This window comes from Ailuropoda melanoleuca, chromosome 1 (genome assembly GCF_002007445.2).
Source record: "Ailuropoda melanoleuca isolate Jingjing chromosome 1, ASM200744v2, whole genome shotgun sequence".
NCBI classification, from domain to species: domain Eukaryota; kingdom Metazoa; phylum Chordata; class Mammalia; order Carnivora; family Ursidae; genus Ailuropoda; species Ailuropoda melanoleuca.
Window position 1 is genome coordinate 61,966,289 of NC_048218.1, and position 22,310 is coordinate 61,988,598.

The 22,310-nt window shown below is 44.5% G+C and overlaps 1 protein-coding gene across 1 annotated transcript in view; it reads left to right on the forward strand.

The window, feature by feature from the left end:
• PLA1A (phospholipase A1 member A) overlaps positions 1–22,310 on the forward strand; it is a 33,935-nt gene that overhangs the window by 5,625 nt on the left and 6,000 nt on the right. Inside the window, exons 4-11 of the mRNA XM_034670303.1 lie at positions 7,629–7,830; positions 9,534–9,711; positions 10,216–10,324; positions 11,334–11,435; positions 13,808–13,897; positions 16,476–16,643; positions 18,283–18,372; positions 21,924–22,032. Coding sequence (XP_034526194.1) covers positions 7,629–7,830; positions 9,534–9,711; positions 10,216–10,324; positions 11,334–11,435; positions 13,808–13,897; positions 16,476–16,643; positions 18,283–18,372; positions 21,924–22,032 — 1,048 coding nt within the window. The remainder of the gene's footprint in view (positions 1–7,628; positions 7,831–9,533; positions 9,712–10,215; positions 10,325–11,333; positions 11,436–13,807; positions 13,898–16,475; positions 16,644–18,282; positions 18,373–21,923; positions 22,033–22,310) is intronic.

The following is a 22,310-nucleotide window of genomic DNA, read 5'->3' on the forward strand; positions in this document are numbered from 1 at the left end:
TTTTTTTTTTTTTTAAGATTTTATTTATTTATTTGACAGAGACAGCCAGCGAGAGAGGGAACACAAGCAGGGGAGTGGGAGAGGAAGAAGCAGGCTCATAGCAGAGGAGCCTGATGCGGGGTCGATCCCATAACGCCGGGATCACGCCCTGAGCCGAAGGCAGATGCTTAACTGCTGCACCACCCAGGCGCCCCAGTGGTTCTGTTTCTTAAGCCGTCTATTTATGCAGTGCTAACCTTTGGAAGGTCCCCTAAAAGCCCTCTCTTGAGATGAATTTAGAAAGAGAGGAAAAAACCCTATAATCATGAAGAGACTGATGGCGACCAGGACACTTTCTCAAGTCCCTTAGTTCTTGTACCCTTTCCTTAAAAGCTGCATTAATTCTCTTTACCTTGTCACAAGCCAGGATAACTCTAAGAAAATAAGACTCAATTAATTCCAAAATACTATTTACATTCCCCCTATAACTATCCACTGTACCAAGATATATTTAATTTTAAAATTTAAATTTTCCATGGGGCGCTTAGGTGGCTCAGTCAGTTAAGCATCTGCCTTTGGCTCAAGTCTTGATCTCAGGGTCCGGGGATCGAGTCCTGCACTGGGCTCCCTGCTCAGTGGGGAGCCTGCTTCTCCCTCTCCAGCTCCCTCTCCTTGTGCTCTCTCTCCCTCTCTCTGTCAAATAAATAAATAATTTTTTAAAAAAATTAAGTTTCCAGACTAACAGAGATTTTGTCATTGAGAGGAGTAGATATCCTTGCTATTCCACTGACCAAACTCAAATTTAGGTCTGTTGTCCTTCCTGGTAGGACTACAATAGTGAGTCCCTGCTAACCACAGATGACAGGATGACCTTTAAAAAAAATTCCTGAAGGTGCCACTTGGATTTTACCTTTCCCCAGGTAAAAAAAAAACCCAACCCACCACGCTTACTGGCTTAATGTAGCAAATCTAAACACTCCCGTGGCCTGGAGGTTCGCTGGCTGGTGAAGATTCCTCTCTTCTGAGCACTGGTCCTCCTCCTAGGAAAGCTCCTTCCCCACCCCCACCCGCCCCCCATCGCCCCACAGCAGGCCCCCATTCAGTTGTGTTCACCAGACATTTAATTATCAGTCCCCGGCTTTAGAATGTGTCAGTCCTTCTGCCTGGAGCTGCTCATACCTTTTTGTTCACGTATGCTCATCACATCTTCCGGGAGGCCTGCCGTGATTCCTCCCTCTCTTGCCACACCTCCTGCCTCTCTCAGCAGCCCTCCCTGCTCCAAAGTTCAGCATGCATGAGTGCATTCACCCCCTGCATTACCGGGTGGCTTTTATTTATTTATTTTTAAGATTTTATCTATTTATTTGACAGAGAGAGAGATAGCCAGTGAGAGAGGGAACACGAGCAGGGGGAGTGGGAGAGGAAGAAGCAGGCTCCCAGAGGAGCAGGAAGCCTGATGCGGGGCTCAATCCCCGGGTGGCTTTTAAAAGGTGCTGCTTAGCTGCAAGTGTGCTTTCTCTTAAGCACTTACTTGTGTCCATGTATCTAAAATTGGTGTGTTCGTGTGAAATTCTGCCGTATGAACACACAGAGCTATCTTGTTATTCTAAATGGCCGTTTATACATGATACACTAGATCTGAAAGGATTTCTATCTTATACATTTTTGATGGAAGTGGGAAATACTGCTCTGCAAAGAAGTTACAGCAATTTATTAGTATGTGAGCATGGCTGTTTTCCCGCCTGTCTGCTGATACTTTGTAGTATCAAACATTTTTCATATTGTCAACTTGATAGAAAAAATAGCTATTACATTGTTGTTGTTGNATACACTAGATCTGAAAGGATTTCTATCTTATACATTTTTGATGGAAGTGGGAAATACTGCTCTGCAAAGAAGTTACAGCAATTTATTAGTATGTGAGCATGGCTGTTTTCCCGCCTGTCTGCTGATACTTTGTAGTATCAAACATTTTTCATATTGTCAACTTGATAGAAAAAATAACTATNACGCTTAACCGCTGTGCCACCCAGGCGCCCCTACATTGTTGTTTTAATTCTTAGTTCTTATTATGAATTGTGCTCCTGGTGTCTTGTTTAAGCAATCTTACTATTTAGACAATTTTTCATATTTTCTTCTAAGCCCCATGGGCTAGCCCAATCAGACTAAGATCCCCAGGAACAAGCCCTTTACTCATGGTGTGTTTTTTTGTACAATGCTGTTTTATTTTGCTAAAGTTTATTTTTATTTTTGTATATATTTATATATATTATTTTGCATGTATGTCCGTAAAAAAATTATCTATCATTTTCTTTTCTCGTATTACCCATGTCGTGTTGATTCTAGGATTATTGTAACCTCATGAAATAAGGTTTCACTGTTTTATTCTATAAACTGTTTTATTCTATAAACAGCTTATATAAGATAAAGATTACTTGTACTTTAGAGGAGTGGAGTTCTCAGATAAAACCATCTAGTTCTAGTGTATTTTAGGGCTAGAGATTACCAATTTAATGTTTGGATGCTAGTAGTTTTATTTGCGCTTGCAATTCCTTCTTGAGTCAGTTTCACTAAATTATATTTTTCTAGAAAATTATCCATTTCTTCAAAGTTTTCCAATGCATTTGGGAATTTTTAAAAATATCTTTTTATCCGTGATGTTCTGGTGTTATACTATAATATACTTATAGATTGATTGATATAGAAAGGGTTATTTATTTATTTGAGAAAAGGAGGGGCAGAGGGAGAGAGAGAATCCTGAACCAGGCTCCCTGCTGAGCGCAGAGCCTGATGTGGGGCTTCACATGGGGCTCCTCTTGGGGCTCAATCCCACAACCCTGAGATAGTGACCTGAGCTGAAGTCGAGTTGGATGCTTAATTGACTGAGCCACCCAGGCGGTCCTGTTTATTTTTTATTTTTTTAATTTTTTTAAAGATTTTATTTATTTATTTGACAGAGAGAGAGAGACAGACAGCAAGAGAGGCAACACAAGCAGAGGGAGTGGGAGAGGAAGAAGCAGGCTCCCAGTGGAGGAGCCTGATGCGGGGGCTGGATCCCATAAAGCCGGGACCACGCCCCGAGCCGAAGGCAGACTCATAACGACTGAGCCACCCAGGCGCCCCAATCCTGTTTATTTTTTTATCTCACTTATTACCCTGAGTGTAATTTTTAATTGAAGAACTCATGTTTTTTCGGTTATGGAAAATTCCTAACAATTATCTTTTCAAAGTATTGCTGCTTCTCCTATTCTCTTCCTTTAGAGAACAGCTACTAGATAGAAATTGGAACCTCTCCATCTATTTTTTTTTAAAGATTTTATTTATTTATTTGACAGAGATAGAGACAGCCAGCGAGAGAGGGAACACGAGCAGGGGGAGTGGGAGAGGAAGAAGCAGGCTCACAGTGGAGGAGCCTGATGTGGGGCTCGATCCCATAACGCCGGGATCACGCCCTGAGCCGAAGGCAGACGCATACCCGCTGTGCCACCCAGGTGCCCCGGAACCTCTCCATCTATTGTCTGTATTTTTTAACTAGCCTTATTAAAAGGTTTTTACTTCTGGGGCTCCTGGATGGCTCAGTCGATTAAGCGTCCGATTCTTGATTTCGGCTCAGGTCAAGATCTCAGGATCATGAGATTGAGGCCTGCATTGGGCTCTGCCCTAGGCATGGAGTCTGCTTGAGACTTTTTTCTCTCCCTCTCCCTATGCCCCTGCCCCTGCTCATGCTCTCTTTCTTTCTCTCTAAAATAAATACATTAATTTAAAAAGTTTTTTACTTCACACTAAACGTTATAGTATCGACTCCTTTTTTATTTCAGTGGTTATCTTTTTCACTTCCAATTTTTGAACTAGTTTTTTCCTATATAGCTTATCACTTATGCTTGTTTTTATTTCATGATTTCTTATTCTTTGTCTTTATTTTTATCCTTGTAGATTCTCAGCATACTTATTTTAAAGTCAATGTCAAAGGCTTTTAAAACCTTATTTTACCTGGAATGAATTCATGATTCATTTATTGGCTTTATTGGCTATCTTTGTAAACTTTCGATTTCTGTATATATTTAGGCATTTTGTTTGCAGGATTTTTAAAAGTAAACTTGTTATTAAAGTACAGCATATATACAGACAAGTGCACAGATTTTTAGTATACGGATTAATGAATTTTCAGAGTGAATTCACCTGTGTAACCATCATCTGGATCAAGAAATAAAACATTACCAGATTCTTAAAACCCTTTCCATGTATCTCCTCTTAAATCACTACCACCCCAAAGATAACTATTATTTTGAATTCTAACACAATAGATTAATTTTATTTCAATGTTCAATGAGAAGCTTGTGTTTGGCCTCCCCCCCCACACCTCCCCTTCACCCCCTCACCTTCTCATCTTTATTTTTATTTTTTTGAAGATTTTATTTATTCATTTGAAAGAGAGCACTAGAGCAGGGGTGGGGGATGGGCAGAGGGAGAGGGACAAGCAGACTTCCCGCTGAGCACAGAGCTTGATCCCAGGACATGGTGAGATCATGACTGGAGCCCAAGTCAGACACTTAACGGACTGAACCACCCAGGCGCCCCCCACCTTCTCATCTTTAGACTCTCCTCCTGTTGGGGGGGGGTGGGTTGTCTCAGCTCTTAAGTGAGGCCTTGTTTTTCCATCCTTTCTCCCTAAATAAAGCTATAGCCCAGGTAAAAAGTCAATAGCTTTTTTTTTTTTAGTTGTATTGCTTTTGTTTTTAGCTTCCTCTATTGAGTTGGGGAGCCCCTCCTCCCACTACCACAGGTGGGCCTGGTGCCAATCTTCTTCACCTGACATGGAACACTCGAGGACCCCACTTAACTCCCAGAGCTGAATTCTCAAACCACTGCCTTCTCCCAGACTAGGAACCTAGCACCATCTTGCAATTCTGTTCTTGTTCTTGTTCACAGAGACATAATCTTTATATTTGAGATTGGCTCTTTCTCTCTTCTCTTTTGATATTCATCTTTGATTAGTCTTTGGTTGGAGTGGCATCTGGGGAGAGGGGGTATCTGAGCATGATTCACAGTGCCACCTTCCATATTTCCAAGTGATCAAAAGTTTTATTCTATCGGGGCGCCCGGGTGGCTCAGTCATTAAGCGTCTGCCTTTGGCTCAGGGCGTGATCCTGGGGTCCTGGGATCGAGCCCCACATCGGGCTCCTCTGCTGGGAGCCTGCTTCTTCCTCTCCCACTCTCCCTGCCTGTGTTCCCTCTCTTGCTGGCTGTCTCTCTCTGTCAAATAAATAAATAAAATCTTTTAAAAAAAAGTTTTATTCTATCATCTGCAAATATTGGCGATTATTTCTCCTCCTTTTCAAACTTTGTAACTTTGATCTCATTTTATTGTCTTGTTTCCCTGGCTAGGACTAGACCTTCCAGTACAATATTTCATAGAAGCACTGATAGCAGACATTCTTGTTTGTTCCCAGTTCTAAGTGGAAGGCTTCTACTGTTTCACCCATAAGTATGGTCATTGCTATAGGTTCTTGGTAAATACTTTTTCTTAGATTAAGAAGGTTGGGTATTAAATTTTATTGTGCTTTTTTCTTCTTCATCTATTGAGATGAGCATAGGGGTTTTTCTTCTTTAATTTTTCATATGTGAATTACATTAATACGTCTTCTAATGTTAAGATGTCTTTTCATTCCTTGGATTATACCCTGTTTGGCCATGATGTGTGTTTAGTTCTTGTGTGAATTACATTAATACGTCTTCTAATGTTAAGATGTCTTTTCATTCCTTGGATTATACCCTGTTTGGCCACGATGTGTGTTTAGTTCTTGTTATTCTTTTTTTTTTTTTAAGATTTTATTTATTTATTTGACAGAGATAGAGACAGCCAGCGAGAGAGGGAACACAGCAGGGGAGTGGGAGAGGAAGAAGCAGGCTCACAGTGGAGGAGCCTGATGTGGGGCTCGATCCCATAACGCCGGGATCACGCCCTGAGCCAAAGGCAGACGCTTAACCGCTGTGCCACCCAGGCGCCCCTAGTTCTTGTTATTCTTGATGGACTTAGATTTGCTGATAATCAATTCAGGGCTTTTATATATGTGTTTAATAGTGAAATTGGCCTTTCGTCTTCCTTTCTCGTTCTGTCCTTGTCCAGTTTCGGTATCTCGGTTATTTTCATAGAGTGAATTTAGATTCTCTCTCCCCTTTTCTATTCTCCAGAACAGTGCTAAGAATTGAAGGATTGGTAGAATTTTTCTGTAACACTGCCTGGCCTGGGAGAATGTTTTAATGAAGAGATTGAAAACTACTATTTCAATTTCCTAATGCTACAGTTTTACATTTGACTTTCTGTTTTTTCTTTCTTGACTAAGTTTCAGTAAGCTATACTTTTCTAGGAAATTGTTCATTTTCTAGGAAGATATCTGTATTTTGAACTTTTGGGTGGTATGAACATGCTCTTTTATGGTTTTAAAAATCTCTATTTATATCCCCTTTTTATTCTTTATATTGTTTACCTATGACCTCCGTCTTTTTTTCTTACTCTGTCTTATCAAAAGTACATCTAGTTTATTATTCTTTTCAAAGAACTAGCTTTTCATGTTTATTGTCTGTGGCAGACACTATTCTAGGCAGTAGAGTGAACAAAATGGATAAAAATTCCTGCCTTCTTTGCAAGTATATCTTAATGAAGGGAAATCAATAAACAATACACTTAATAATAAACTAGTGAATTCCATAGGAGATTAGAAGGGGATGATTGCTATAAAAGGAAATAGATCAGGATGAGGAAGATTGAGAGAACTTGGGGGAGAGGCACAGGCAAGTGGCAATTTAAACGAGGTAGTTACCATTGACAGGCAAAGACTTGAAGGAGAAGAAGGGTTAGCCATGTGGACGTCTGTGGAAAGACACTCCAGGCAGAAGGGATGACCAGTGCAAACACCCCCAGGTGGTCTAGGACAGTGTAGAGTGAGAAAAAGCTGGAAGGACAAGTGGCCGGGACAGAGGAGGCAATAGTTGGACAGGCAGAGTGCTCCTGGAGCCCGTGGTTTAAACCATTCAGGTCTTCAATACATTTGTTAGGTTTTCAGATCTTATTGTGGGGGAAATGCCTTAGAGGCATTTTTTTTGTATAGAGGTGTGACATTATTTGACTTAATTTTTGGCTTGCAATTGGCCATCTACTCCACGTGACTTTCACATTGTCTTTCCTCTGTTTCTGTGTCCTAATTTCCTCTTGCAAGGACACCAGTCACACTGAATTAGGGCCTACCCTATTGGCTTCATTTTAACATAATAACCTCTGTAAAGACTCTATCTCAATGCAGTCACATTCTGAGATCCCAGGAGTTAGGACTTCAACATACAGATTTATAGGGGCAATTCAATTTATTTCATAACAATATCTGCTTCACTATGGCCTTTAATTTTTTCTGGTTGAGTAACAGTCATATCCTTTTCTGACATTGTATCTTTAGACATGAAAACTATTCACAGATCTTGGTTACAGAAGTTATGTCTTTAATAAATTAGTCTGAATATTGCACTAGATGATTTATAATAAATGCTTGTAAGCCCGTTTCTTTCTTCCTCTCAAGAACACTTTTCTTCCTTCTAAGAACAGATGACCTCACCTTGGATCTTTCTTGTTTTTCTTTTTGTTTTTTTTCCTCCAGGAGATGCACCTTCTACCCCACAGAAAATGTGCACTGACTTCCAGAATGTTAATCTTCTCCAAGGCACCAATCTCAAAGTCCAGTTTCTCCTTTTTACCCCTTTGGATCCCAGCTGTGGGAAGCTAGTGCAGGAAAATAGTGACATCCAAAACTCTGGGTTCAATGCCACTCTGGGAACCAAACTACTCATCCATGGATTCAGGTGGGAGTGATCAGCCAATAGAAACATCTCAGCTAGGAACTAGAGAGTGACCATAATGCCATAGGAAGTTAGTGGGGAGCAAGTGGAGAAATGGATTTACTGACAGTCCCATGTTTCATCTCTCACCTCCTGCTGCCTTTGAAGGTGTCTCATAACGACATGAACACACATTGTGTTGTTCACTTGTTGGTCATGTACATTACTCTTCCTTTCTGTCTTGTCTACACACTCTCACACAGTAAATATGTATGACCTAAGACAAGTTGCTCCAGCACATGGAGCCTTGGTTTCCATGTCTGAATAAAGGGAAAGTTGTAGAGATGGTTTCAGTGATCCTTTTCTCCCTGAAGCATGGGTTGTATGACTCATCTCAGCCAATGAGGTCATAGGCTTTGTGCAATCGGGGTAACAGAATGGTGTTTTTATCCAGGGCTTTATTTACTCTTTTTCATTTCTTCCCTGCTTTCCTGATTTAGGAAACTTCCACTCATGGGTGCTGCTTGCATCATCTCCTGAGGTTAACCTTTCTCGGGTGCTAGACACTTCTCTTCTGCTATTTCTTTGATGCCCTATAATCCTTCCAACATCTTCTCTCCAGAGCCCATTGACAAGGCCAGAAACAGAGGACGGTTGGTGGGAGGAAAGAAGGAGAGGATGCAGTGAAATAGTAGTAGTATCAAGCAACTAGAGATGGGGACATCCAAGGAAGGAGGGGACACATAGGCACTGCACAAAGGATCACCATTTCATGGTTTCTGTGTCCTCTCTGCTTTGCAAATCACTGGACTCCAGGGACCTAGCCACATCTCTCCTTAGGCATTCTTCCTCACTCCTGTGCCAAAGTCTTTCCTCCAGCATGCTCTCCAAGGCTGAGTGTGTACCCCCAACCCAGAGATAGCTAACAGAGCTGGAGAGCTCAGCAGGCTGTTACTCTGTCTGGTCCTAGATCCCCCAAATCCACGTTCTGTGGCACACACCCAGTTTGTGCTCCTGCCCATGTGAGCACACCCTTACTCTTCCCTTATTGTGGGCCATTGAGAAAACTCCCCATCCCAATCTCCTGGGAGAGCTTTATGAAATTTTTTTCTATCATTCTCCTTTTCCTAGAAAAGCCCTATTATACTGTAGGTTTCAGAATAATAGAAAGTGTATCTTATTTCTATTTCTCACAAAGCCCCTAGCATACTGCCTGGCTCATTGAATTAATGAAAGGATGACCAGATGAACAAATAAATCCCTCATGGGAGAGTGTTTATATTATAGAATGAGAATTAAGATTGCAAATCATAACTCTAAGGTAAAAGCTATCTGTCCTTCCCCATGAGTAACATAAGCAGCATCAGTATATATGGTTTGTGTAGTATGCACTGCACAAAGATACCTACCTGACTGCCGGCTGGTGGGGCTGAACTCCAACCTGAGTTCTGGGCCCTGGTATGAGGTTGCATCTACCTGGAACAAAAGGCCCTTTTATAATTTACACAAAGGCTCCATATATGCAGGCTGAAGCCCTGGTGACTTTGGGATTATGCTCTCCCTATGCTCAAAGTGGTGTGAGATTTATTGCCCATATACCCCCCTTATTTGTTTTGACTTTTCCCCCTGGGTTTATTCTGTTAATAGAAAGTGTCATTGTCATTTCCACGACAGTGGATATTGGCTTGGCAGATAATTTTCCTATCCTTTCTTGGCCTTCTGTCTAGGGCTTTAGGTACAAAGCCTTCCTGGATTGATAAATTCATTGGCACTCTTCTTCGGGCAGCAAATGCTAATGTGATTGCTGTGGACTGGGTTTATGGTTCTACAGGTGTCTACTTCTCAGCCGTGGGAAATGTGGTTAAGCTGGGACTTGAGATCTCCCGTTTCCTCAGAAAACTCCTGGTAGGTGCTGAAGAGTTTGGGGGTGAGTTTTGGCTGCTTATGGAGGAGAGAGGGGTCAGAAAGAAAGAGTCACCACATGAGGAGGAGCTTTAGGGCAGAAGCAGAGCCACCCAGTACCTTTTGGGTCCTCCCTCCTAATCTCCACTTTATCACTTACAGTACTGACTTTGGGCAAGTTGTTGCCCCACTCTGAGCCTCCTGCTTCAGCTCTGTAAAATGTGCCACTGATGTTAGATACGAAGTCCCTCTAGAGAAAGTGGCCATGGTCATTACTCACATACCTTGGGCACCAAAGAGAAAGTGAGGCAGTCGTCAAGGTGGGGTTTCTAGGAAGAGGGCAAGTGATGAATGGGATGAAAATTCTGCCTTTTTCTCCCAAAGCATGTGTGGGGGTATGTCATGCCCAGGGTCCTCTGATTCTGAAGCTTCGGGGAAATGTGTGACCCTGTGAGGCCAGAGGCTGCTGTGGCCCACATGCAATTCCCTGGAAATGCCCCATTCTAGGAGCTGGGTGTGCCAGAGTCTTCAATCCACATCATTGGTGTTAGCCTGGGGGCCCACGTTGGAGGCATAGTGGGACATCTCTACAAAGGCCAGTTAGGACGGATCACAGGTAACAGTATTCTCTGCCCATCCTCTCAAGTTTAGAGATAGAGAGAGAATGCCCTGGAAATGCCTCTGTTAAGACGAGCAGAGGCGATCTTTGTTCTTATGATTGAATTATCTGTTTCCACTAAAATTTATTTATTGTGGCCCTTTTGCATGAAACATATTGTGTTGTTATTGGGTGAACTCTAATGTCAGTGTAAGAAGCCACGTGTTTCTTCTGAGCCTCAGTTACTACCTCTGTGAAATGAGTTGTAATAGCTCATATCTCCTTGGCCCACTTGGAAATCACCCTTAGACAATTACACTAAATACTCGCAAAAGCACTAGGGACTTTATGCTTCAGAAGCTACCCTCAATCAGTAAGGGACTAGAGTTGTGTGGTAAATACCCCCACTTTCTGGCCCTTCAGTGGGACAATTCTGAGTCATGTTCTATAGAGCCTCTCAGAAGGGTCCCAGTGGGATGAGACCCGGTTGCCCAAAGTAATAATACATTCGTTTTTCCATACTCTGACTCATTTTTCTACTCCCTCACTCTACTTTCTCTGATCTACTCCCAAATAAGCTACTTGTGCTTTAGATCCTTGTCTCAGGATCTGCTTTTTGGGAAAGACAGAAAAGGGCATCCAAACTAAGACACGGGGATAGTAGTTTTTGCTTCACTATGCTGGTATGAGGACTGGCACAAGGCCTGGCACACAGTTAACTGCTCCAAAAAGTACAGCTGTTGTGATGAATACATGACGATTAATATGACTTCCATTAGCCCTTACCAGGTGGTTGATGTTATCAAGCTCATCTCAGAGCCAGAGAAGCTAGGTCATTGAGAGTTGGAGACAACAATGTGGGGTTTCTGGGTTCAGTGGTCCTGGGCTGGTCCTCTCGCCCTTGGGTCCTTGCTGGAAGACTCTAGGAACTAACCAGGAAGGGCTGCCCCAAGAGGTGTGTGGTGTGTCCATGAGCGTTCCTGCAGCCGAGAGGAAAGGGGCCGCTGACATCAGTCTGTCCCAGCAGGCCTGGACCCCGCTGGACCGGAGTACACCAAAGCCAGCTTGGAGGAGCGCCTGGACCCTGGAGATGCCCTCTTCGTGGAGGCCATTCACACAGACGCTGACAGTGAGTGTGGGGGAGGGTGACCCATCTAGAGTGGGAGCATGAGCCCAGCGGGGGCCAGGAAGCCGGTGTCTATCTGTGTGGCTCTGGGCAGGTTCCCTGCCTTCTGAGCTTCTGTTGCAGTGAGTTTGCCCGTGTCTTCTTGATCTCTGATTAATACTAAGCCTTGTGATGAGGCTGTGCGGGGAAGAGCGTTGTAGCCTGGCTGGCATATGGGAAAGTCATGCTGCTTTTTCAGGGTGAATGTGCCTTGCCCCTTGGGATTGGGGCCTTCCACGTCTGGGGCAGATACTCAGGCCTGTCAGGACTTCCCTGCACCCTTGGGAGGAGCCCAGCCCTTCAGTCCAGTGAAGAATGAGTATCCTCCCCTCCAACAGTGACAGGCACAGGAAAGACCCCCCAACCCTGAATCCATTGTGACCAAATTAAGCTATTCAGACCAGCTGGGAAAGGGGGGTGGGCATTCTTCCTCATTTCTACCCTTTATGAAATGCCCAGGAGGTAGCCAGGCCTTGTGCTCAGCATAGTGGGTACAGGAAGAGATAATGCCTATCCTTCACCAGAAGAGTGGGCAGTTCAAGTGAGAGGTGTCTGTGTCTCATTCCTTTGGGTCAGAAGCCTTCTGTTAGTACCCAACACTCACAGATTCATAATTCTGGAAGGACCCCATGCAGTCATATTATTTAACCCTCTTTCCCATCTTCATCATCTCACAGATAGGAAAGCAAAGCCCACAGGCCTCTGCCTAGCTGTTGGGTTAACAGTGTTAATTATCAAGGTTAACCTCTTCTCTTTCTAAATGTGCTAAATAGGGGACTTATTAGGTCCCCAATTACCAGAGTGAGGCCTCTCAGTCCCCTTCAAAGTTGAAGCCTCCTCCTAATGTGACCAGAGGGGGAAAAAGCATTCCATTTTGTCTAACTGATCTTTATTGGGCTAGCTACTCAGCACTGAGAATACTGCAATGTAGTTGAAGAGGGTCCCCACCCACGTGGAAATATAGACTAATTGAGCAGGCATTCATTCATTACTTCCTTCAGTAAATATTAGGCACTCCCTCACAAATATTAGGTGACAGGCATGGTGCCGGTATTGGGAATATAGCAGAAAAAAAGACAAGCAAAGTCCCTGGTGTAAGTTGTAGAGCTTACAGACAGGTAAGCAGACATCATTACACACTGTGAGTATGATGACAGAGGAGGTGAGGCAGAGGGTGATTTGGGTGGGGGAGCCCCTTCAGCTAGGGTTATTGAGGAAAGTCTGTCCAAGGTGGGACTTTGCAGGTGAGAATGAACCAGCTCTGGGAAGATCTGGGAGAACATTCGAGGTAGAGAGAACAGTCAAAAGCAAAGCCTGGACGTGGGTGGGGACAGCAAAGAAAACTGCGTGGTTAGAGGGCAGGGAGTGAGGCAGGAGAAGAGGGAGGAGAACCAGGCTGGCCATGGTGAGGAGTTTACATTTTATTCTATAGTTGGTGAGAGTAGGGAGGCATTAGGATTCCCTGTAAAGATGATTGTGGCTGCTGTGCAGGGAATCTGCTGCAGGGGACACGGAGGGAGGCTGGAGGCTTGTTAGAAGGTGTTTGCAGTAGTGGCCTGGGTGGGAGATCGTGGTGGCTTGCACAGAGGTGGGGGCAGTAGAGACAGGAGTAGAAAGGTTCGAAATATATTTTGGCGGTAGAGCTGACCAGACAGGTGATGGGCTAAGTGTAGGGAATGAGGGAAAGAGAGGAAGCAAGATAACTTCTAGGTCCTTGGCTAACCCCTGGTTAGATCCCATTAAACAAATAACATACAACCAATCACTCCCAGTAGTGATAGATGTGGGAAGGGGAAAGATCTTAAGAAGAAAGCTGGGGTCTTTGGCAGCTGGCTCTGACCCAGTCTGAGGTGTCTGATACAGCCACGGTGATGAAATGAGAGCTACAGGCTACAGTCTTTCAAACTAGCCAGGTTTCTGCTGTCAAGACAGCACAAAAATATGAGGGGCGCTGTGGAAATGTGGCCCCAAATAGATATCTATCTGAACTATTGCTCAAAACAAAATAAACATGTGTTCAACAAGGAAATTTACCAAGCTTATAACATTTAGTGATTTATCAGAACTTATGTTAAGGGATGTTTTTCTGGATTTTATTAGATAAATATGACAATCTGCTCATGGCTTTATTCTTCTTGGCTGCCTTTTAGTGTAGGAAATGGAGGACACGTTCTGCAGTGTCCCAGCACTTAGGAGTGAGGTGGGCACCCAGTGAGCACACAGAATGGGTGGGCTCCCAAAGTCAGAGTTCAGGCTCTGGTGCCGGGGGACCCTGCTGTGGGGCCCGGAACATATGCCCCTGCAATCCAAAATAATGGGGTCCTTCCTCCTTTCAGATTTGGGTATCCGGATTCCTGTTGGACACGTGGACTATTTTGTCAATGGAGGCCAAGACCAACCTGGCTGTCCCACCTTCATTCACGCAGGTCAGAAAGCCAGAGAGAGTTGGTGTCTGGCTGCCCCAGAGGCTGGAATTCATCAACAGCCTTCGTGTTGAGTCAGCCAGTATGGACTGCAGGAAGTCTTCCTTCTAGTGTCCTTTGCCATGCCCCGTAATGCCTTTCCCTGCACTTACCGAATGGATGTCTTTAGGAGCCCAGGCAATTCCGGGGGAGGAGTACCCGAAATTACAAGCTTGCACCATACTTTTGCTGGGCCCCCCACTTCTTAGGTCCTACAGTGATATATCATCACTCAAGCCAATAAACTCTATTCCTCCTGGGCCCCGCTTTGTGGTGTGGTCTACACTAGCTGCATCCCCTGAAAGACCCTAGTTGTGGCAGAAGTAGAATGACATGCCAAAAGCTGGCTAGCTGAAGGATTAATCCACTGATGACCATTTCCCCAAACTTATTAAATTTGACAGTTCTCCAAAATTGTTTTCAAGATAATATCTTGAGTACATTTAATGAATATACATTTCTTCTTTTCTAAATACACAATTAGGGGCGCCTGGGTGGCACAGCGGTTAAGCGTCTGCCTTCGGCTCAGGGCGTGATCCCGGCGTTGTGGGATCGAGCCCCACGTCAGGCTCCTCTGCTGTGAGCCTGCTTCTTCCTCTCCCTCTACCCCTGCTTGTGTTCCCTCTCTAGCTGGCTGTCTCTATCTCTGTCGAATAAATAAATAAAATCTTAAAAAAAAAAAATACACAATTAATGCTTGAACAGCATGGGTTTGAACTGTATAGGTCCACTTATACATGGATTTTTTTTCATAAATACAATAGAGTACTGTACATGTATTTTCTTATGATTTTTAACATTTTCTTTTCTCCAGCTTACTTTAATAATACAGTATATAATACATATAACATACAAAATATGTGTTAATCAATTGCTTATGTTATCAGTAAGGCTTTCAGTCAACAGTAGGCTATTAATAATTAAGTTTGGGGGCGCCTGGGTGGCACAGCGGTTAAGCGTCTGCCTTTGGCTCAGGGCGTGATCCCGGTGTTATGGGATCGAGCCCCACATCAGGCTCCTCTGCTATGAGCCTGCTTCTTCCTCTCCCACTCCCCCTGCTTGTGTTCCCTCTCTCGCTGGCTGTCTCTATCTCTGTCAAATAAATAAATAAAATCTTTAAAAAAAAATAATTAAGTTTGGGGAGAGTCAAAAGTTATACATGGATTTTCAACTGCATTGNGTGTTAATCAATTGCTTATGTTATCAGTAAGGCTTTCAGTCAACAGTAGGCTATTAATAATTAAGTTTGGGGAGAGTCAAAAGTTATACATGGATTTTCAACTGCATTGGGGGGGGGGGATTGGTGCCCCAACTGCCCTATTGTTCAAGGGTCAATTATATTCTTCTGGAATGTTCTTTTTGAATACATTCTTCTTAGTATTATTTTAAATAACATTGAATTTGTCAAAAGCTAAGGATCAAGGGTTGTTTAGTCTTTTTTTATTCTTCTTATGAATATAGCCAACCTATCAGCATTTCTTATGAGAATTTTATCCTGATTTCTGTTTACTATGTTTTTAGTCTTTTCCTGCTTTACCAAATTTTTGACATTTTAAGGACTCTTTTGACAATTTTATTGAATAAACCACTAATCTAACTTACCAAATTTATTGATTTTCCAAAAACACATTTCTTTTCACAATTTATAGATTTTCTAGCATTTTTTATCAGATGGGATAGCTTGGTTTTAATGACCTTTGAATATTTTTGTGGCATTTTAGTTGGCCACTTTTCATTTTTCTTCATAACACACTTTGAGAAGGGTTTAGTTTGTGTCCCCCAGCTCCCTGTAGCAGCTGGAAGGAGCTTGCCCTTAGAGAGTGTTCCAACCATGGGGGAGGGCAAGTTAACACAAGCTCAGACTTGGTTGCTGGTCCCAGAATGGGGGTCCCAAAGTGAGTGGAGAATTTGAAGACCCCAGAACCACAGAGCTGTAACTTACTATAGACCTGTTAGCCCAGCCAATTCATCTAACGTGAGTTACTTCAAATTTTTATACAGTAAACAATAACAAGAAGAAAACCAAGTTTTTATTAAATTGGGACAAATTCAGTGTATCTGTCATTTGGCCAGGGGAACTCGAAGCACATTGACTTTTAGAGACTTACCATGAACTGTTGCTAACTCCCTTGATTGTTTCATTGCTAGGTTGGGTATCACGTGGTTGTAAAAAATTGGATTGTGTAGGTGATAATGAAGAAGGTAAATGTGCAGACAGATATTCATTGTGAGAAGTGGGTCAGGATCACCAATTCCCCGTAAGCCCCCATTTTCCAAAAGACAGTTTGCATGATCATGGAAGATGGGCCTCAAATTAAGCCATTTTTTGATAGATAAAGCTTAGGTATCTCAGGAAAATTCAAAAGAAGAGGGAGAATGTAGTAGTCATGTCCATTAACATTTTAAAACGTGGCTCAGGAGACACCCCATATATTTATAGCCTGCTGGAATATAAAATTCAATAGAATTACGGTAAGTAGCATGGAGGGATTTTCGTTTGTCTTAAACTAAAGCCTTGGTTGTGTTTTTCTGCCCCATGCAGGCTACAGTTACCTGATCTGTGATCACATGAGGGCTGTGCACCTCTACATCAGCGCCCTGGAGAACTCCTGTCCGTTCGTGGCCTTTCCCTGTGTTAACTACAAGGCCTTTCTTGCTGGACAATGTCTGGATTGTTTTAACCCTTTTCTGCTTTCCTGTCCAAGAATTGGTAAATTCCACCCCTTTGTCTTCCTTTGATAATCTGTGGAAAGTTCACGTCTTGCTAGTTATTATCTCTGTTAATCCTGATTTCCTATGGTCAGGAAATCCATCCAACTAGAGTAAGGAAATTCATTTATAAGGTGTGCGGCCTGTTCCCACCTGGAAGAAGGCATTTGGCCTTCCACGTCCCACCCCTCACCCTCTATACTGCTGCCTGATGCCATACCTGCTCTGCACACACCCTTCACACACGCCCCTCACCTGCAAGTCCAGACTCAGGACACCTTAGAAACATTGGAATAGCCCAGAGCTGCTGCCCCCACTCCAAGACCAGATGCTCGCCATAGGTCTTTCTAGCTAGGCCGGCCATTCTCCAACTCCTGACACACTCTAAATCGAGGTGTTGTGGGGAATCCCCAAGAATGGCAGCCATGGCCCACATTAGAGGTGTGAGGCTGTGGTGGCCACATGCCAACTGGAGGCTGTCTCATTGCTGGTTGGCTTGGGCACATTCCTGGATGATCCAGGCCAGTCTGGGGAGAAGGGCTTGGGAAAGGCTGAGGGATCTGGCCTCAACTCACTCTCTGCGGGTCATTGCTGAGAACCTCCTAGGGTTCTCCAAGATGAAGGATTTCAGGAAGAAATCTGGGAAGTATAAATGGTTCCTTCCCCTCGCTCATTTTCTCACATCTCACCCCTGGCTACCACTCAGAACTGCAGCAGCCTGCCATTCCTTATGTGAATGAAACGGATACCAGCTTGATGAAAGGTTAAAGTAGATGTGGCTTCCCACAATAAAGCAAATCAACATTACCTCTGGCTCAGTGGGCACATGCCGCAATTTCCCCCAGACGTGATGTACCTGCTGATATAAACAGCCACCTCACACTGTCTGCCAGCATCACCCCTCGCTACACTTTCCCTGGCACTGAACAGCCCAGGGATGCCCACTACTCGTACTTCCAAGAATATTTCATTTCTTCACCCTGTGTGTCTTTGTCCGAACTGTATTCTCTGCTTGGAATGCCCTTCTCTAACTTGTCAACCACTATTCTTCAGGTCAAACGCTTCTCTGTGCTTTGTGTACACAGGATAGAAATGCCATAAAAACAACAGTCTTTTTTTTTATATTAATTTTTTATTACGTTATGTTAGTCACCATACAGTGCATCATTAGTTTTTGATGTAAAGTTCCATGATTCATTACTTGCATATAACACCCAGTGCTCCATGCAATATATGCCCTTCTTACTACCCATCGCCAGCCTATCCCATTCCCCCACCCCACCCCGAAGCCCTCAGTTTGTTTCCCAGAGTCCATAGTCTCTCATGGTTCAAAACAACTGTCTTATAGATTATTTTGCCAATTGGAGACATAATTTCCAATTTCTGATAAAAACCTCTTGAAATGGGCCAGATGATTTGAAGAATGTACTTCCTGTTTACTTGTGTGCTTATCCTTGGTTGGACTGGGTTGCATGTACCCTGGGACTCCCCCTAGGGCATGGGATAGAATGAGCATACAGTGTGGTTGTTTGTAGAGTGAACCGGTACAGGAATTAATCAAAACATGGTTGGGTGCCATGGGACACTGAAATAGCCTCCTCAGGGCTCTGCTGTCTTTGTGTTTGCCTCTCTACTTCCAGGACTGATGGAACAAAGCAGTGTCAAGATAGAGCCGCTTCCCAAGGAAGTGAAAGTCTTCCTTCTGACCACTGCCCAGGCTCCATACTGTGGTGAGTCGGAGGAAAGATGTGTAGCTCAGCTCTGCTAGTGTGCTGTCCTGCAGAAGCCAGGGCTCCGGCTTGGACTGTGTCTAGCACAGCATGGTGGCGGAGGTGGGAGGTGAAAGACTGGGGCAAAGATGTCATAGAAGGGGTAGGGCGGCAGCAGCTACTGGCCTTAGATCCTGAACTTTCAGAACTTAGATCCTAGTCCAACCCATTGCTCTGCTGCAGTGAGGACTCAAGGAGATCTTACTATCTATATACTTCTCCTAGTTCCTCCCCACCATCCTCCGGTGTGGGTTCTCTGTTGTGTGTTATCTGGGAGGGCCCTCTGGTTCTCTCCTTCCTGCATACTTTTTTACCCCCTCCTTGGTGCCCATCTTATGCATCTCCCACCCTGGCAGCCCTCTTAGGTCAGGGTCTCTGAAGAATATTGAACCTTGCCCTCTGCCCTCCTTCCCCTACACATACATATAACAATTATTCACTGTTGCTTCTAACCATGGCATTTCATTGAAGCGAAGATACCAGTAAAAGAAGTTAAATGTGAGAGGAAAGTGTGTCTTAGAATCTATGAAATATGTCACAGGTTGGAGCATCATCTTTCCCTGTACTATTTACATCTTAAGTAGACTTTCTTTTTTATGCTGTTGCTCTGGGATCTTGTCTGGTTTATTGTACGTACAGGATGAAGGTATCCTGGTTAGGATGATAAATTATATGGCCATGCTAATTCTAACTGATTTTCAGATCAGCCTGTGTCTGATTGATGGAGGGATCTTTATGGCCATAACTTCCATGTACCAGAACTCCTGGAGCCATGTGATATGGAGCCCAAAGTTCAGATTGTGGTCACACAAACTTGGATTTGAATCTCTGCTTCTGTACTTACCAGATGTGTGATCAGGAGAATCTGACTTAACCTTTCTGAACCTCTACATCTGTATGTAGAAAATGGGAACAATAACAGTACTTACGTCAAAGAATCAACTGTGAGGATTAAATAAAATAGTGTACAGGAAGTTGCTAGCACAGTGACCAGAACTTGATAAGTAATAATTCCTTTCCCTCTATCAATCAGAGAATTGGAGGAGACTAGATGTGTGTGTTTATCACGCTAGAGAGAATTCCTGGAACAAGTGGGTTACAAGAGTCAACTGTGGGCCTCTTACATATATCCACTCATTTGACGACCCAACTCTGAGTTAGGTGTGAGGAAGGGGAGACTCTGAGAGACTAAGCCTTGTGCCCAAGGCTACACAGTGGGGTGGAAAAGGCAGAATTCAACTCCAGGTCTTCTGATTCCAAAATCTATTCTCTCTCCATGCCACCACCTGCTTCCACACTGGCCTCTTCGCCGCTGCTTCTAAGAGAGAATCTGCTCTTTGCAGCCGTGTTTCTTGGTTACCCCTCTGTTCTCACTGCCCCCTTCAGAGGTCAGCTTGAGGGAGAATGCTTCGTCCAGTGGCAGAGGCAGTGATGCCAGGACCAGATAGCCAGTTTTCCTTCTAGTTCCGGGACAGCTTCACAGCAGCCTGAACTGGCCCCTCCCTGTCTGCACAGCCAGGAATACACACGGCAGGAGCCTGGGGCACACTTGAGGTTAGAGGCGTTTTAAGGTCCCTGCTGAGGCAGATCCATGGAACCACCATTTTTGTGACTGTTTCCTATTTGTTGTGAGATGCCCTCTCTGTGGCCCAGAAGCATGACCCTGTCTGTTCACAAACTTCAGAGAGGCACAAAAAGAAATAAGCCAGCACGAATACCTGCTTGCCTGCGTGCGCTGTGCTCTGAGCCTTGCAGTTCTGAGCTTTTTGTTCTCAGCATGGCAGCTGGTACCCTCCTCTAGCTGGAGGGATGGGCCCCCCACCTGGCAGTCCAGGTGGTGCCAGCAGCCCATGGCTCCCTGCTCTCACACACTCCCAGGCCACCATGGCCCTGGGCTCCCCTTGCCCAGCTCGCGTGGCCTGTCCAGGCCACAGCAGTGTTCAGCAGGGCAGTGGTCACCCTTGACTCCTGCCAGGCATGCACCACCAGGGCAGAGAAGCTTCTCCAAATAATAATTTTTCCAACGATATTACTTTCCCCTTGTAGGACAAAGTTTCCCATGAAGCGCTTTCTCCCCATTACCTCATTTCATCCTTGCCATGTTCTATGAGGTAATGTCAAGTGTTACTGTTTACAGATGAAGGAATCAGGACACAGAGAGGTTCAGTAACTTAGGGAAAGGAACACAGCAAGGAAGCAGGGCCAGGCCTTGGATCCAGGTCTCCCGGATCTCCTCCCATCAGGGCTTTGTGCTGCTTCCCATTCCTCACTCCTGCACAGACTGGATTCCACTCCTGCTTCCCACCCACCCAACATTAGAAGACCCAACACTCCCAGGGCTTCCAGATACTGTAAAGAGAGAACCAGGACCTTAGGAAACTTTCATGATGAGGTGAGACCTGCTGGCAAAGGAAGAAGTGGCGTAATCTATCAGACTCAGCCTAGAGAATGAAATTCCTCAGGCTTATGTCGTTTAGCTTTTTTTCCACATTGCGGTTATCCACTCCAATTCATCCCTTGCCCATCACCGTAACAATCTGCATCCCCTAGCAAACAACTGAGAGATGGACAGAAGGGGCATGGCATTGGATATTTTCCTCTGCAGAGGGGAAGCAACGGAGCTTTCTTTCTTTCCTGTGGGCTCCTGGCATCTCAGCACCTGCCAATGAGTCTTGTTTCCAGCCCCATGAGACCAGATGGATCACAGCACTCCTCCAGTTAGTGCCGAGTCTACCTACATCCACCTGATGTCCCTCCAATATCTGCCTATGAAACATGACAAATGATAAAGTACAAGGGTAGAGGTGAAGGATTGCCTCTCCAGCTATGTCTAGATCACCAGAGAGGTCTGTGAAATGCCCCAAGACTGAAGATACTGCAAAATGCCACCAGTTGGGCCTCCCCCTTAATAAGGAAAGGATAGGATGTTAGAGGAGCTGTAATTCTTCTGAACTTCCCTTGCCAGAGAGACAGCAGGTCCCAGGGGTATCACCATGAGCCAGGCTCCTCATCTAGTCTGTGTAAATGACACAGCTTCCATGCTGCCTGAGAGGGCGGAGATGCCATAGAGGCACCCCGGCTGCCACAGAGAGGGAAACAGTCATCTCCTGCACGCAAGTGGGCTTCCTGGGACTGTGTGTATGGGCGGGAGTGGAGGGCTATTGCTACATTTTATGAGTTATTTATTTAGTATAAGAGACATCCTTTTCAGTTCTTTCAAAATCACACCATCAAGATAATGTCATCAAACAGGGAGGAGTGGGACATTCTAGCATTACAAGTAGTAACAAAAACTAACATAAGGACTTTGTGGGTATTAACTCATTTAACTCTCATTCAGACCTATTTTTATTACCCCCAATTTACAATGAGGAACTAAGGATCTGGGACGGCAGGTAACCTGCTGCTAAGAGGTAGATCTCAGATTCCTGCTCTGCTGCTCTCTGGGGCTTTGTGAGTGTTTTGCACCACTGACCTCTGGCCCAGCCGTCTGCTCTGCTTTGGTTTCCCAGTGCATCACAGCCTCGTGGAGTTTTACTTGCAGGAGCCAAGGAACAAGGATACCCTCATCTCCATCACCTTCCTTAGCAGCAATGTTACTTCCTTGGCCAAGATCACCATGTACGTAAGTGTCCCACATCACACGCACACACATCTCCCACAACAGGCATGTGGGATCACTGATGGGTGGCCTGAGCCCACTGGGCTGGAGGTGCGGGTGAGGGCAGTACGATGGATACAGCCACAGACACATCTGGGCAACTGTCCCAGGTTCACGAGCAGTACTGGATCCAGGGATAGTGTGTTTAGACAATAGCAGAGGAGGCAGGTGAGCAGAAGTAATGGGATGGCTCGACGGGTGGTGAAAACATGAGAATTGGGTCCCTGATAGGGAACAT